Here is a 13,373-nt window from a genome sequence, read left to right as displayed (position 1 = left end):
CTGTGTGCCAGTCTAAGTGAAGGAAGTAAGAAAGAGTTATAGCAAGTGAGCTTTATCCTTAAGGATTTGGGGCAATTTGTTCAAGGAGATGAATCATGCACAGAAACAAGACATCAAGATATAGACAACAAGGAATAGAGAGTTCTGTGTACTGAAATGTGACTGAAGAATTAAAAGTGAGGAAGGTTTGACCCACAGGCATCAAGAAAGTTGTTCTCTTAGAGGAAACTGTGGAAGAGGGGATCCAAAAAAGAGCCAAGTCATTGCAGTAGGTTCAGTGGGAATTGGGTTGTGAAGAGTCTTATGTTCTGGGATCACTGACTGTGAAGGGAAACAGTAACAGGGGAGACAGAGAAGAAAGCCAGATTAGAGCAGAGTGTCTTATTCAAGCACTAAGACTCAAGGATCTAGGGAATTGCCAATTTAAACAGTGAAATATTACATATACGACAGTGACAAAATACCACAATACCACCAAGTACTTGCCAATGCTTGTATCAGGAATGCTCCCCCATTCATTGCTGGTGAAACACACACAGTAGGACCATTTCATGCAAGATTAAGAATCTATTCACCATGTGATCCAGTAATTAAATTCTTTGGTATTTATAAAATGTACTGCAATCTTATGTCTCCATTAAAAGCTCTACACAAATGTTTACAGCAGATTTAGTCATGATTGTAAAAACATGGAAACAACCAAACATATCCTCAGTAAGAGAACTGGACAAATAAAGGGTGATATAGCTACATACTGGAATATTATTCAATGATAAAAAGAAATGAACTCACATGTTATAAAAAGCATGGAAGAGACTTAAACCCATATTGTTAAGTGATAGAAGCCAAACTGGAAAGGCTACATTGAATGTTGATTCTACATATGGTTCTAACAATATAATACTCCAAAAAAGGGAAAAACAAAAGAAAACAAAACATGGAACCTATAAAAACCTCAGTCCTTGGCAGAAGCTTAGAAAAAGAGGAAGGAAGTTTAAATAGGTTGAGCAAGGGGTATGTTTAGGGAAAGGAAATTCTTCTATAAAATACTATAATTGGAATATATGCATTTTATGGAATTGAACAACATACAAAGCAAGCCCTAATATAAATTATGAACTTGAACTAAAAAGAATGGACCAATATTGGTCCATCAGCTGCAACCAGTGTTTTACACTAATGTGAAATGTTGATGAAAGGGGAAACAGTATGTAAGTGGTACACAGTTCTGTGCCTGCCACTCAGACTCTCTATAAAGCTAAAAACTGCTACTAAAGAAATAAAGGATAGTGCTGGGCATACAGCAGGGTCTCAATAGATGGAGGTTTGGGACTGCATATGAGGTACATGATGGGGTGACAGTAGAGACAACCTAGAAAGCTGATGTTTCTCCATCTGTCCATCTGACCAAAGACAAATCTGTTTATCTGTAGAGGACAATAGTGATGTATGCGTTCCTTAGAGGACACAATTCAGATCCAGGTCTACCAGAAAGGCAACGCAAAGAGTGGCAGCAGCCTCATGGTTTATTTATCTGTTCTGGGAAATGCTAATATTATTCTGTGTCCCTTTCTTCTTCTAACTTTATGTAATTAGAAAGATAAAAATTCTGTTTACTCACATGCACATAGAGAAAGATGGGGCAGCCAACGATGGGTAGGAGCTGATACAAGGTAATTTACAAGCAGCCCAGAAGGCTCATTATACTCTATCTACATTTTGCAAGCTTGAAAGACAGCTAATTTAGCATGCAGTGTTTGAGAGTCAAGACAAAGGGAAGAGTTGTGAAGAGTCATGTGGAGGAGAAGAAGCTCCCCAACTGTGAAGGGAGATGGAGGTGCAGAAAGAAGCCTGGATCCCCCAAGTTCCCTGAGGAGGTGGGGAGCAAGAAAGAAATAACCATTGGTAGATGGTAAAGGGGATATGAAAGACTTGGAGATGTCCCATGAAGACAGCTGCAGGGATGGGAGGACATCACCCCTTGCCTTCAATCTATCTGTTTCTTTATTGCTTTAGACTATGGACCAATGGTATGCTGATAAATATTTTATAAACTCTCCAAGGGAAAAAATTGTGATATATCATGACTACAGTTTTCTGGGGTGTAAATATTTCCTACTATCACCAATTTCAAACTACAGATACACTAAAATTATGTTGAAATCATGTTTGCTTTTGTTCACTGACATGAATCAGCTAGAGCAGATCACTAACAAAGACTCTTATCATACCCCACAAAACCACACATCCTCAGATTGCCTGGGAACCTACTGTCATGTCATTTTCTCCTCTCCGTGTACTGCTCTGATAACTTTGGCCCTTAAGATGCTCGAATTTACTGTGTTTGTTCTGGTCACAGACCCTTTATATGTGCTAAGGCACACACTCATCACGATCAAATTCTTCCTCTCCTCATGGCTGAACCCTCATTATACCTGCAGTCCAAGCCTGTTCCGCCCCAAGACTGACAGACAGTTCTTGTCTTTATCAGAAGAGAGCTAAAGGATTGGCTGAGTTGTGAAAGCAAACCCGAGACTCCCCACTCCCCGACTATATCATCATACCACTCAGCTTAGATCATAACATTCCTTGAACCTTGAGTTATTCAACTATAACCGCAAAACCACATTTTCCTGCAGACTTGTAGCACAGATGAAATAAAACCAAATACAACATCTGACTTCTATAAGATTCAACACAAATATATAAAATTGGCTTTATTAATAGTATAAACCAATGGATCTCCAAGTGTGATCCTTAGAAAAACAGATCATTGAACCCTGATCCAGATTTTTTGAATTAGAAACTACAAGTGAGACCTGGCATGGTGTGTCTCAGCAAGTCTGTCACATGATGATGGTGCACACTCTGTTTTTAGAGAGCAAATCTCAATGTTTGGTCATCCAGCAAAGGCTTGTCCTCAATGCTCACCTTACTCTCTCTGTGAAAGACCAGGAGAACTTCCTGGAACTGGGCCAAAGTCCCCTCAGTGGCAGATGTTTAGGGATAGGGATTTATCTACATGCAGAGAGGAAGATGTTCCATGAATGATTCTGGAAGCTGCGTGGCCACTGTGCCCTTTGATTAAAAGAAAGTACTCAGATGTATATCGTGCACCTTACTTCATGGATGAGAAACTCAATGCTCCATGGAGTTCTGTCACTCAAGACACAGTATAAGGCTGACAGCTTCTTCATGTAGTGGTGAACTTAACCGGCTCCCAAGACTAACTGCCTGGACATCCCTCTATCCCTTGCTTCCCATCAACATCTCAGTCCCCAACACTGGTCCCCTGTTCACACCTTGTCGGTTCACACCTACTACCGAGGAGAAGGTTCGGTTTGCTCCTTTGCACAACTCTAAAAGCCAGCCCCCAGCTTCCTTTCCCTTTCTCTGTCAGCAGACACAGCTCCATAAATCAGCCATCACAAGTCACATCCACTTCAAGAGAAAATCACTTCAGAGAGGTGGGGCTGGGAGAGAATATCATTTGCATACTTTATAATCTTTCCTCCTGTCTTCTGGGCACTACAAAGGGTATAAAAAAACAGGTGCAATTTTTCAGAGAAAAGAGATTTGACTCATTACAATGAATTGTGGAGCTGAAAAACCATTTCCTAGAAGTATTGGAAATGTTAATGCTATCATCTTGCGCAAGTGGGTAGGGAGGAGGCAGGTAATTCCACAGGGACTGCCTGGGTACCTCATCGAAGCTAAAGGTCTAACCATTCAATCTTGATTGAATTACCCTTATTGAGGCTCAGAAGATATAGCTTGGGCACCACACAAGGAAGATACACATACATTCTGTGTATCTCCCAGTCTTGACAGATCCATGCTAGCTGCTAGCTGAAGTTGAGCAGCTCCTACTGTAGAACCCTGGGGAAGGGGAAGTACAGAAGGGAAGGGTACTCAGAGAGGACAGAGGACAGTGTTGCAGCAGCTGCATCTCCTTGCATCCTTAGCATGTTATCAGGCAGTGCACCACCAGGAAGCCTTTCTAGAGGAAGTGAGGAAGCAGAACCAGAGTGGAAGAGTTAAGTTAGTGATTTGGGAGGGTCTCCCAGGAAATACCAGGAAGAAAGGAACCCAGCAAGAGAATATCACCCAGAACTGGACAAACAGGACTTAGCTTCCCGCCCTCCACCCCCTCTCCCCCGCTTTGCAGAGCTCTGGGAGAAGATAGGAAATGTGAATCTCAGAGAGGGGAAGCTGGGATTCTTAGTCACCACCCACTCGCACCAACCATCAGCTGAAGGCAACTCCTGAGGACATTTAATTCCCTAGCACTGTGGTCTGTCCTACAGAGATTGGAGGTACAGTGGCTAGAACACATCCTCAGAGAAAGACAGATGCTGGCAATAAAATTGAGGGCATAACCAACAGGGAAATCTGGGGGCTATGGCAAGATACCAATGATTTCTGTACTAGGAGAAGCTAGTAGAACTCACCAAGGGCCACCCTCAGGAAGAGCAAAGCAGAGTAAAGGCTAAGAGTCAGGAGCCACGAACCAGGGACCCATTCTATCATCCTAGCTCTTTTCCCAGGAAGTTTTAGGGAATCCTGCTGTATGAGAGGGCCTCCAGGCTTGTTCTGAAGTTGAGCTCTTCTTGGAAGGAGAGTCTTCTCTGAATATTGTGAGCCTTGCCCCCTCAGGAAGAGAACACCATTCTATGGAGATTATCTGTATTGAAGTTGGGCCCTTGGCAAGTTATACTCCTGGAAAGCATAGGTGTGGCTTCATACAGGGGATATACCTTAGCAAGAAGCATGTGGCATCCTGGCACGTGATATATCAGAGCTCAGATCATGGCAGTCCTATAGACTCATTGTGTAACTGTGTGACCTTGGATATCCATTGATCTTTGGGCCATGTGTCCTGTCCTGTAAACTCAGAGGCTAGCCTGCTCCACAATAAAAATCTGTAACTTCAAAGGCCATGTCAGATTCAGATTTCATTTCCATTCACTTTTATTATGCTCCCCCACCCCCACCCCCGGAATCCAACCTCATAGGTGAGAAACAGGTCAGAGAAATGGAGGGGACTTACTATACAGGTCACCAGAAGTTAACTGAGAGAACACAGACTACAGCCTGTTTCTCTTACTGACCTCCTGTTCAAGACTCCAATATACCAGAACCCAGCAACTTTTCTAAGATTTCCCCTAAGGCTGAGGGAAAAGCCTCACCAAATGGGTCTGAGCATTCATGTTTTACCTTCTCTGCTTGGCTCTATGGTCTAGGAAGCTGGTCTCTGAGGATCATATGAGATTCTCAAAGTATCACTAGAGAACTTAAATAAGACTGCTGGGTGTTGTCCCCGCCTTCTGATGCTAGAGGTTCAGGGAGGTACCTGATCATTAGCAATTCCAATGAGCTCCAGAGTAATGCTGCTACTTCTGACCATGGACCACAGCTTGAGGGCCACTGTGCTGGCCCTGACCTCTCTCTGGTATCTAGCTGGGTTCAGCTAGCAGATGCAAAGGCATAGAGTAGGTGGAGGCAAGAGAGAAGGGTCAGGGAATTTATTCCTCAGTTCCCATTTTTGGAGTTGCCTCCAAAGGACACGCCTGTGCTCAGGTAGGCTCTGTCTCCAGGTCCTGGTGATTTCTCCCTCCAGAATCCTTGGTGGTTCCTAGACTACTCCTTTTATGAAGGATCACATCATTACTTCTCCTAAAGGATGTTATCTGGGGGTCCCATCTATTTCCTGCTGGGATCCTGACTGATCACAGGATGGTGCCATTTTATGGAATCTGCAGCCCTTGAGAGACCTTCCTTTTCTATAGTCATCTCTGTCCTGCCAGTCCACCCGGGGCTGGAGTAAAAGAGAGATGCTTTGCTATTGAAATTTCCTCTTGCTCATGGTCTCTGCCCTGGAGCTACCTGAAAGCAAAGGGCTCTTTGTTCTCATTTCACTCAGTCATTCCCTCTGTTTACTTCCTTTCCATTTCTACTCCCTTGGAAGGCCAGTCTCTCCATTACTACATTCTAAATAGGGTCATTGGGAAGAAAGAGCTTTTTTACCAAGGTTTTTCTTTCACTGTTGTTTGATGGCAGCCCATGCCCTCCTCCTTTTTCCCTTTGATCTTTTCTGTGCTTGGTGGCCTGGACCTGGAGCCTCCACTCTGGCCTTTTGGGAACCTGGGTCCCTTAAGATGCTAATCACAGCTAGTTTTCTTCTTGTGCCAAGAATATTTCTGTTTATCAAGGCTGGGCAGGCGTGGCTTTTTGGGAGGGACAGATATAAGGGCAGGGACAATTTCCAGGTCTCTGGGCTGTTTCTCTTTAACCTGCTTCATTAAAACTCAGGATAAATTCATCCCCCACCCCAGGGTTCCCCTTTAGGTCTTCTGTTGCTCTTTGGATCCACAGGTTACCTTGACTGTCTCTCTGCTGGGTTTATACAGACCTATACTAGACCTAATGTGCTATAGCTACTAAACCTCAATTAGAAAAGGGGCTAGGGTTCATTTTAAATTACCAACGAGATACTACTAAGGCTCCTAAATTTTCTCCATCTCTATTTTTTTCTCTATGGGTGGATATAAGACAAGAATTCTAAAGCAAAACATGTCTGAAGGAGGAAAGGCTAACACTGGAAGGCTGGGGTCAGGGGGAAAGGCATCCCAGAAAACTGTTGTAAAGCTCACTGTTGCTGTGAACAACTGCAGTGTGATCTCAGTGGAAATCTAAAAGAGATGTGGAAGAGGCCCTTCAATGGACTGATGAGGAATTTGGAGTTTCAGGCTGAGGTTTCTCCCAGAATGTGGGTTCTTCATCTTTGCTGTCTCTCCTGGGCTTAGGCATAGCATTCTTCTCCGACTTTGGATAAAGTCTTTAGTCAAAGAGATGTAGACAGGGCAGGGCAGAACCATGAGGTACGTGGAGCACATATTTCAAAAAGGAGCTCACATACAGCATCCACAGCTAGATTGCAGCTTCCTAGAACAGTGGCCCTGGGAACCTGATCTCTGTTAACATGATCCTTCCTCTGGTACCCATTCTGCCATTGATCCTTCTATACACCAAGTGATACAGTTATAGGTCCTGGGAAGTTACCCCAGCAATGGAATTCAATTCCAGTCATGCCACTTTCTGCACTCTTGACTCTCAACTAGGGCCTTCAGCAGAAATGGTGTGTCCTTCTCTCCTCCCTAGATCCTGTATTCACCCTGGTCTTCTGTCTTGGGACTTATCATTCCAATGTTTGTTTGACCCAGCCTCACTCAGTTGTCCTTCCAAGATGTTTACTATCAGTTTTGGGACATAGCAGAGAGCAACTCAACAGGATGCCGTACAGGATCCTCCTATATTCATTTCCTATTTTTAGACATCAGTTGTGCAGAAGATTTGGGGAAATAGAAATGCAAGATGGCCGTGGTTCTGCTGCTGTGAGTCGGCTATGGGAGGCAAGCAAGCAGGATCAGCCAAGCACCTCTCAAGGCACAAGGATGACAAAGGCCAAGGTGAACAGAAGACACAGAACGCTGGGGCTGAAAAATAGAGGTTTGTCTACATGCTTAAGGTCAGAGAAATTCTCCTAGAGAGTGACCATAGCTGAGAGACAGAGAAGAAGTAGGTATTAGTAAGTCAAATCGAGAAGGGAAGGGTACTCTGATGGACAGAATGGAATGTGTCAAGGTGACCTTGAGATATAGAAGGGCATGGGAACTTCATGAGCTGGGTGACAACCAGTGTGTTTACAGAGGAGCCTCTGATGTACTGAGCCCACATGAAAGGGCTGGAAAAGGCCTTGCAAGGAGGAGAACTCAAGAGCGAAAACGAACATCTGAAGAGCTTTCAATAGGAAAATGACATCATGTAAGTCATGTAGTGAAGATCTTCATGGGTCCTGTCAGGGATTAGATAGATAGAAAGTTTGGGCCACTTGGATACAGAGGGGACAGGATGAGGCTAAGCAAGATCCAGGGGACAGTTGGTGATGGAACCATGGGAGGACTGAGGAGGCGTCTCCTATCTTTTATGTATCTTTCACACATATTTGCTTCTGTCCCCGGCCTGAGTCACTCTGACTTCAATGAGTCAGGCTCCCTTCCTTATTCTTTAGGTATTTTTACACTTCTGTGCAATATCCCCAGGAACAGGGCATTGGAAACCTATCAGACGGTGGACCCTATCTGAGCTCACAGCCTGACACTGGATAATGCACAGAAGTAGAGGGTGGTGGGCACAAGTCATAGTGAATAGCCACCTGTCCCAGAACAAAGGCGTTTCCCAGTGCCTAGAACAGGAAGTATTCAGCAGAGACCCCCACATCATGTCTTAATACATGTTTGCTGACTATCTGAATATCTCTTTCCACCACTTCACTTGCAAAAAAAAAATTTTTTTTTTTTTTGCTGTCTGCAAGCAAGAGAGAAATTATAAATGTTTTCTGATTAGTTCCACTATTCAGAGCCCATTCCTAAATCAGCACAGGAAACAGCTAAGCGAAAACTTCTGCCTCTTTCTTCCTTTACAATCTGCCCGTGTCTTATTCTTTCTCCAGCTTTTTTTTCTCTGGTGATGTCTAGACAGTTAAAACAAAACTTTGAAGTGTGCTAGAAATAACTTGTCTCTTAGGATTCCCCACTTTCTCCCTTCTTTGCCCAAATTGTGGTACTCTGAGATCTTAAGAAATGCTACTCACTTGGTGGGCTAGATGTCAAAAGGCCTGGGTTGGGCTACACTAGATCACAGGAAGGCTGAAGTGGGCAACTCTTATCAGATCACTGACTCAATACTTTGTCTGGGGTAGCTCTGCTCTTTGTTAAGTGTGCACTGCTTTGCAAGCTGTATATATCATCATCTGGAAGTGCTAGATGTGTTATCAGTGAGTGAGCGTTTTGTGGAAGTCCCCCCATCCCTCTCTACCTTCTCTCCTCCCTGAGTATTGTTACTGACTTTCTTTGGGACTCACTATCCTTTCCGGAGATCATTGTAATAATCTACTAACCCAAAGCTGGAAACAGAAAAAATATTTTATATCAAATCCCAAGGAAAGAGAACCTTTTTTTCTCCCATGTTTCTCAAAAATCTAACAAATAGAATGTCCCAGAAGGACACCTACAAGATATGATGTTCCCGTATCGATTCTTATTGCGGTTTTCATCTTCCTTGGCTGTGTCCCACGAAGCTGTCTGTCCCTCTGGTAAGGCCTACAATGCAAACACAGAGTGGTTAGCATAGCCTGAGATGGCAACTCACCTCAAGTGCAGATGAACCAACAACAGGAAATAGGTATCTTCTGTGAGGTACTCAGTATAAAGGACTATGTAACCTGAGATGGTGCCTCCCATTCTCTTACCTTGTTTGTTCATTCTCTTACCTTGTTTGTTCATGGGATATTGTTATATCCCATGGCTATCATGAGCTTAAAGTCTAGTCCAGTAGGGAGCCTTTCTTTCTTTCTTTCTTTCTTTCTTTTTTTCTTTCTTTCTTTCTTTCTTTCTTTCTTTCTTTCTTTCTTTCTTTCATTCATATAGTCAACAGATAGCCATTGATCACCTAACATGTTTTAGATACTTTTCTAGGTATTAGAATGCATAGTATCAGCCAAGAACTCGAGAGTATTCAATGTAGCAAAGGACAAAGCAAACCCAATATTAGATAATGAAGATATGAAGAAATAATGCAGGATAAATGGATTGTGATGAGAATTGACATTTCTTACAGTTTAGGAAGTTTCCTGTGAAAAACTCACATCCAAATTCATTCCTTGATAGGATGAAGAAGCCAGTCTCACCGAGAAAAGCAGGAAGTGCTTTCTAGGCAAAAGGAGCAGCTGCCAAGGTCTGTGAGCAACCAGATGACCTTGTTCACAGATGAGAGGAAGGAGGAACAGGGGGTGGGAAAGTTTCAGAAAGGCTGTGAGAATCCAGATGACCCCCAAGCATTGAAGTTCCTGGTTAACACAGAATGTTGTTCTAAGTGTGCTGGGACACCATTGGAGCGCTCTGAGCAAGGAGGTCATCTCATATGGTATAATGTTTCTATATGGAATACAAGCTCTCCCAAGGCAAGAAGAAGCAGAGTGAGTGGTTATGAATTTACTGTGATCATATATCATGATGGCGTTTGAACTGTTGGAACAGGTAGAGGTAGTGGTCATGAGAAAAGCAATTATTTGGTGGTTGTTCAGTTGAGTGTTTCTGACTTAGCTTGCCTCAGAAGCAGAAAAAAGGTTTTGAGTATAAGTGGCTGGGTTTGGAGGCAATCAAAGAGTATGACTGGGTGAATGGGGGAAGCAGACCATCAGGAGAATGAAGCAGACAGGGCAGAATGTACCACTGTACCATTGAGCAAAACTGAGGCTTAATTTACAAGCACATCGCATGTTCAGGGCTCTTGTTTCAGAAGTGGGGAAAGAGTTGAAAGAGAGATGAAATGCTTATCCAGGGTTTCCCTCCGATTACTATTGGAAAACTAATGTTAGAAAACTCTCAAGTTTCTGCCATGGTCTGCAGGAAGTGTGGTTAATCTTTGGTCTTGAGGAAGCCCTCAGGTAACAAAACATAGATGCTTACCAGAGGAAGCCATCAGGTAGGCATACATGAGAACCAGGAATGTGTGGATTTGTACAGGGCACTAACACATGTACTGTAGACAGGAACTGTGTAAGAAAAAAGAATAAAGGCTGATCTCTAGGGGGATCGTTTGATGAACCAGAGGAATGTCATTTACTGCAGTAAGTGGAGAAGTCTGTGGGAGAAGCATGATGGATTGGGCGGGAATCAAGCATTGAGTTTTGGATACATGATACACTTAGAAAAGTGCTCATCGGTGGGCACTGTGTCTTTTTAATATGCTGAGATTAGTAAGAATGATAGTGGCTCCCAACTCTGAGATGCCTCTAAGACATCAAAGCTGAGCTGTGGATCAGGAAGTTTGACACAGAGCTTAAAGCCTAAAGGGAGACAGGAGACAGACGTTATCTACCAGTTTAAGAGGGAGGCAACAACGCAGCTGACAGCCAGGTGAACACCCCTACCAAGTGATCTAGAACAAAGGGAATGTGTAGCCAGTCCCCTCATGGATGAGAGAAATGAGCATTTATAAAAAGTAGGAACAGCTTTACCAAGCCTACAGCTGCGTGCAGGACAAGCCCTGTTTTGATGAGGGTCTCTATCTTTTCCCACAGGACAGGATGGATGTCCCGCCCATGGTCTTTGCATTACTTAGGACACTGAATTTGCACATTCTGATCTACATGGCCGAGGAGAAGACATTCATTCATCTAACACATCAGCCGTACCCGTCTATTCCTTACTAGGTCTAATTAGCCCTCACAAATTAGCTGAAGTTCAGTCATCCAGCAGATCACAGTCTCAGAGGCAGGCAGGCCTATTGGGTATCAAAAAGCAGTATTAGTGCACAGTGGAACCTTTCCAGCTTCAAGTCCCACTTGTGCTGCACCAACTTTTGTGGGTCTTCTAATAGCAAGGGTAACTTGCAAAATGGTTCCGTGAAAATCTATATATACATATTTGACCATAGCCTATAATCACACCCAGCTCTCTGGTTGTAGAATAGCCGCAGCCATAAGCAAATGGACAGACATGGCTGTGTTCCAAGTAATGTTTACTCATAAGCATAGGTGTTTGTTAATATGGGTTTAGCGTGCGTCTATGGTTTGCTGACATTTTTTTCTAGCATGATCATGGGCTTCATCCACACAGTGGGAGGTTATGTAGAACTGGTGTCTGTCATCTTCCCTTCCTGTAGAAACTGAAAGGCACAGGTGAGAGGCCTTTGCCTGGGCTTCCTGTGCAAAACTGCACATTCCAATTGAGCTCTAAGGTATCTTTTCAGCTATAATTGGCTCAGAATGTTGTTCTTTGTGTTTATCACACCCTTAGGTAGGCTTCTTAGAGGGAAAACAAGGCAAATCTTGCCCTCTGGGTACCAAGCATCCCTGTAACCATTCATCCCTTGGCTTAGGTTATCTCTAGATCACAGATGCTCCTTGCTCCTGAGCCTAACTCAGCTTCCAAGTCCATCCTACCTCCTGACCAGGTAGCCCCATATCTGTCAGTCAGCCTGCCAGGTGTCATGTTGTGTGCCAGGGTCTTAATGAATGACAGCACTGTCTTTCATGATATTTGGACTGATCTTTGGAGCAGTAGGTTTTCCACTTGAAATTCTCTGTGATGAAAGTTCACTGTTCATTTCAACATGGTGGTGGGGCAGACTATTTTCATATGGATCCTATGAGAAAATATGTTTAGTATCTGCTATGTGTCAGAATTTAGGTTACAGCTAAGCTTAAGTTCTCTTTATGGCTGCATGCTATCATGGCTTGGGTGTGGGTTCAAACTCTTAAGACCAAGGAGTTGGTCCAGACCAGCTAGGTCACTACATGATAAACTGTTGACACAGGCAATGATTAAAGCTCCCATGGAACTTCTTGTGAAAATGGTAAATTTACCTGCAGAGACAATTTCCCATGAGTCTCCTCTTTGGTTCCCTGACTTTGGTTTTGTTCCTTCCATTTACCCTCCATTGTAATCAGAGTGATCCTTATAAAATGTGGTCAGGGCCCGAAGACCCCTCTTTCCATTGTCTTCAGGATAAGTTCCAAATTGTTTCATTAACTGGCTCTTTATGTCTTCGCCCCAAATGGTCTTTCAGCCGTACTTCTTGCCATGTACAAAGTTCTTCAAATCCATGAGACTTTCTGCATATTCTTTCAACTTGACGTTCTCATCCACTCCTGTAAAATCTTGAAGTATCTTCAAGATCCAGCCCAAGCTTCTTTGTGTAGTCTTTCTGCTTACCCTTCCATTTTGCATCCTCAGAAAGAGTCAGTCATTTCTAGATATTTTCACTCGGACAACTCTACATCTAACAACTTAAACATCTGTCTTCCAACTTGACCACGGGCTTCTTCAGGAAAAGGATCAAAACATCTCCTTTCTAATTCTGTTTCCAGGGCCTGCTGCTGAGACTGTACTTCCTATTGTTAGAATGACAAGTTTGGAATGAACAACATGACAAATGAACACAATGACTTCTGTGCCTGTGGACGGCAAGATCTCAGAACTGTAGAGCCATTGGTGACCTTGAGAATTGCCCTGCCCATAGTGGCCTTCAGGCAGCTAGCTGATCAGGTGATTCACAGTATCAGTTGCTGGGACACCCTCAGTGATGGACAGCTTTCTGTCCCAGAGTTTCTTGCCTGTCTTTTGAGCAGCATCACTGGCTGGATTTCTATTGACTCTGGCCCTGGGCTTTACCTTGGCCTGTCTCCTAGGGCTCAATAGAATAAGCATGAACCCTCTATATTGCAGCATGGCAAAGACCCAATGAAGGTCCATACTAACAACTGTTTAACTTTAAAGCCATGGTCTTGGGTACTAGCTAAGCCAAAC

The 13,373-nt window shown here is 43.5% G+C and overlaps 1 protein-coding gene across 1 annotated transcript in view; it reads right to left on the bottom strand.

Annotated features, from left to right (window-relative positions):
• Positions 1-13,373, bottom strand: part of LOC114638329 (receptor-type tyrosine-protein phosphatase T) — a gene marked incomplete at its 5' end in the record, with an annotated part of 162,875 nt that overhangs the window by 52,030 nt on the left and 97,472 nt on the right. Inside the window, one exon of the mRNA XM_028786753.1 lies at positions 9,074-9,161. Within this exon, the coding sequence (XP_028642586.1) occupies positions 9,074-9,161 (88 nt within the window). The remainder of the gene's footprint in view (positions 1-9,073; positions 9,162-13,373) is intronic.

This window comes from Grammomys surdaster, unplaced genomic scaffold (assembly GCF_004785775.1).
Source record: "Grammomys surdaster isolate TR1022 unplaced genomic scaffold, NIH_TR_1.0 125574, whole genome shotgun sequence".
In the NCBI taxonomy this organism is placed as follows: domain Eukaryota; kingdom Metazoa; phylum Chordata; class Mammalia; order Rodentia; family Muridae; genus Grammomys; species Grammomys surdaster.
The sequence above is the reverse complement of the archived record's forward strand: the minus strand, read 5'-3'. Positions and strand labels throughout refer to the sequence as shown.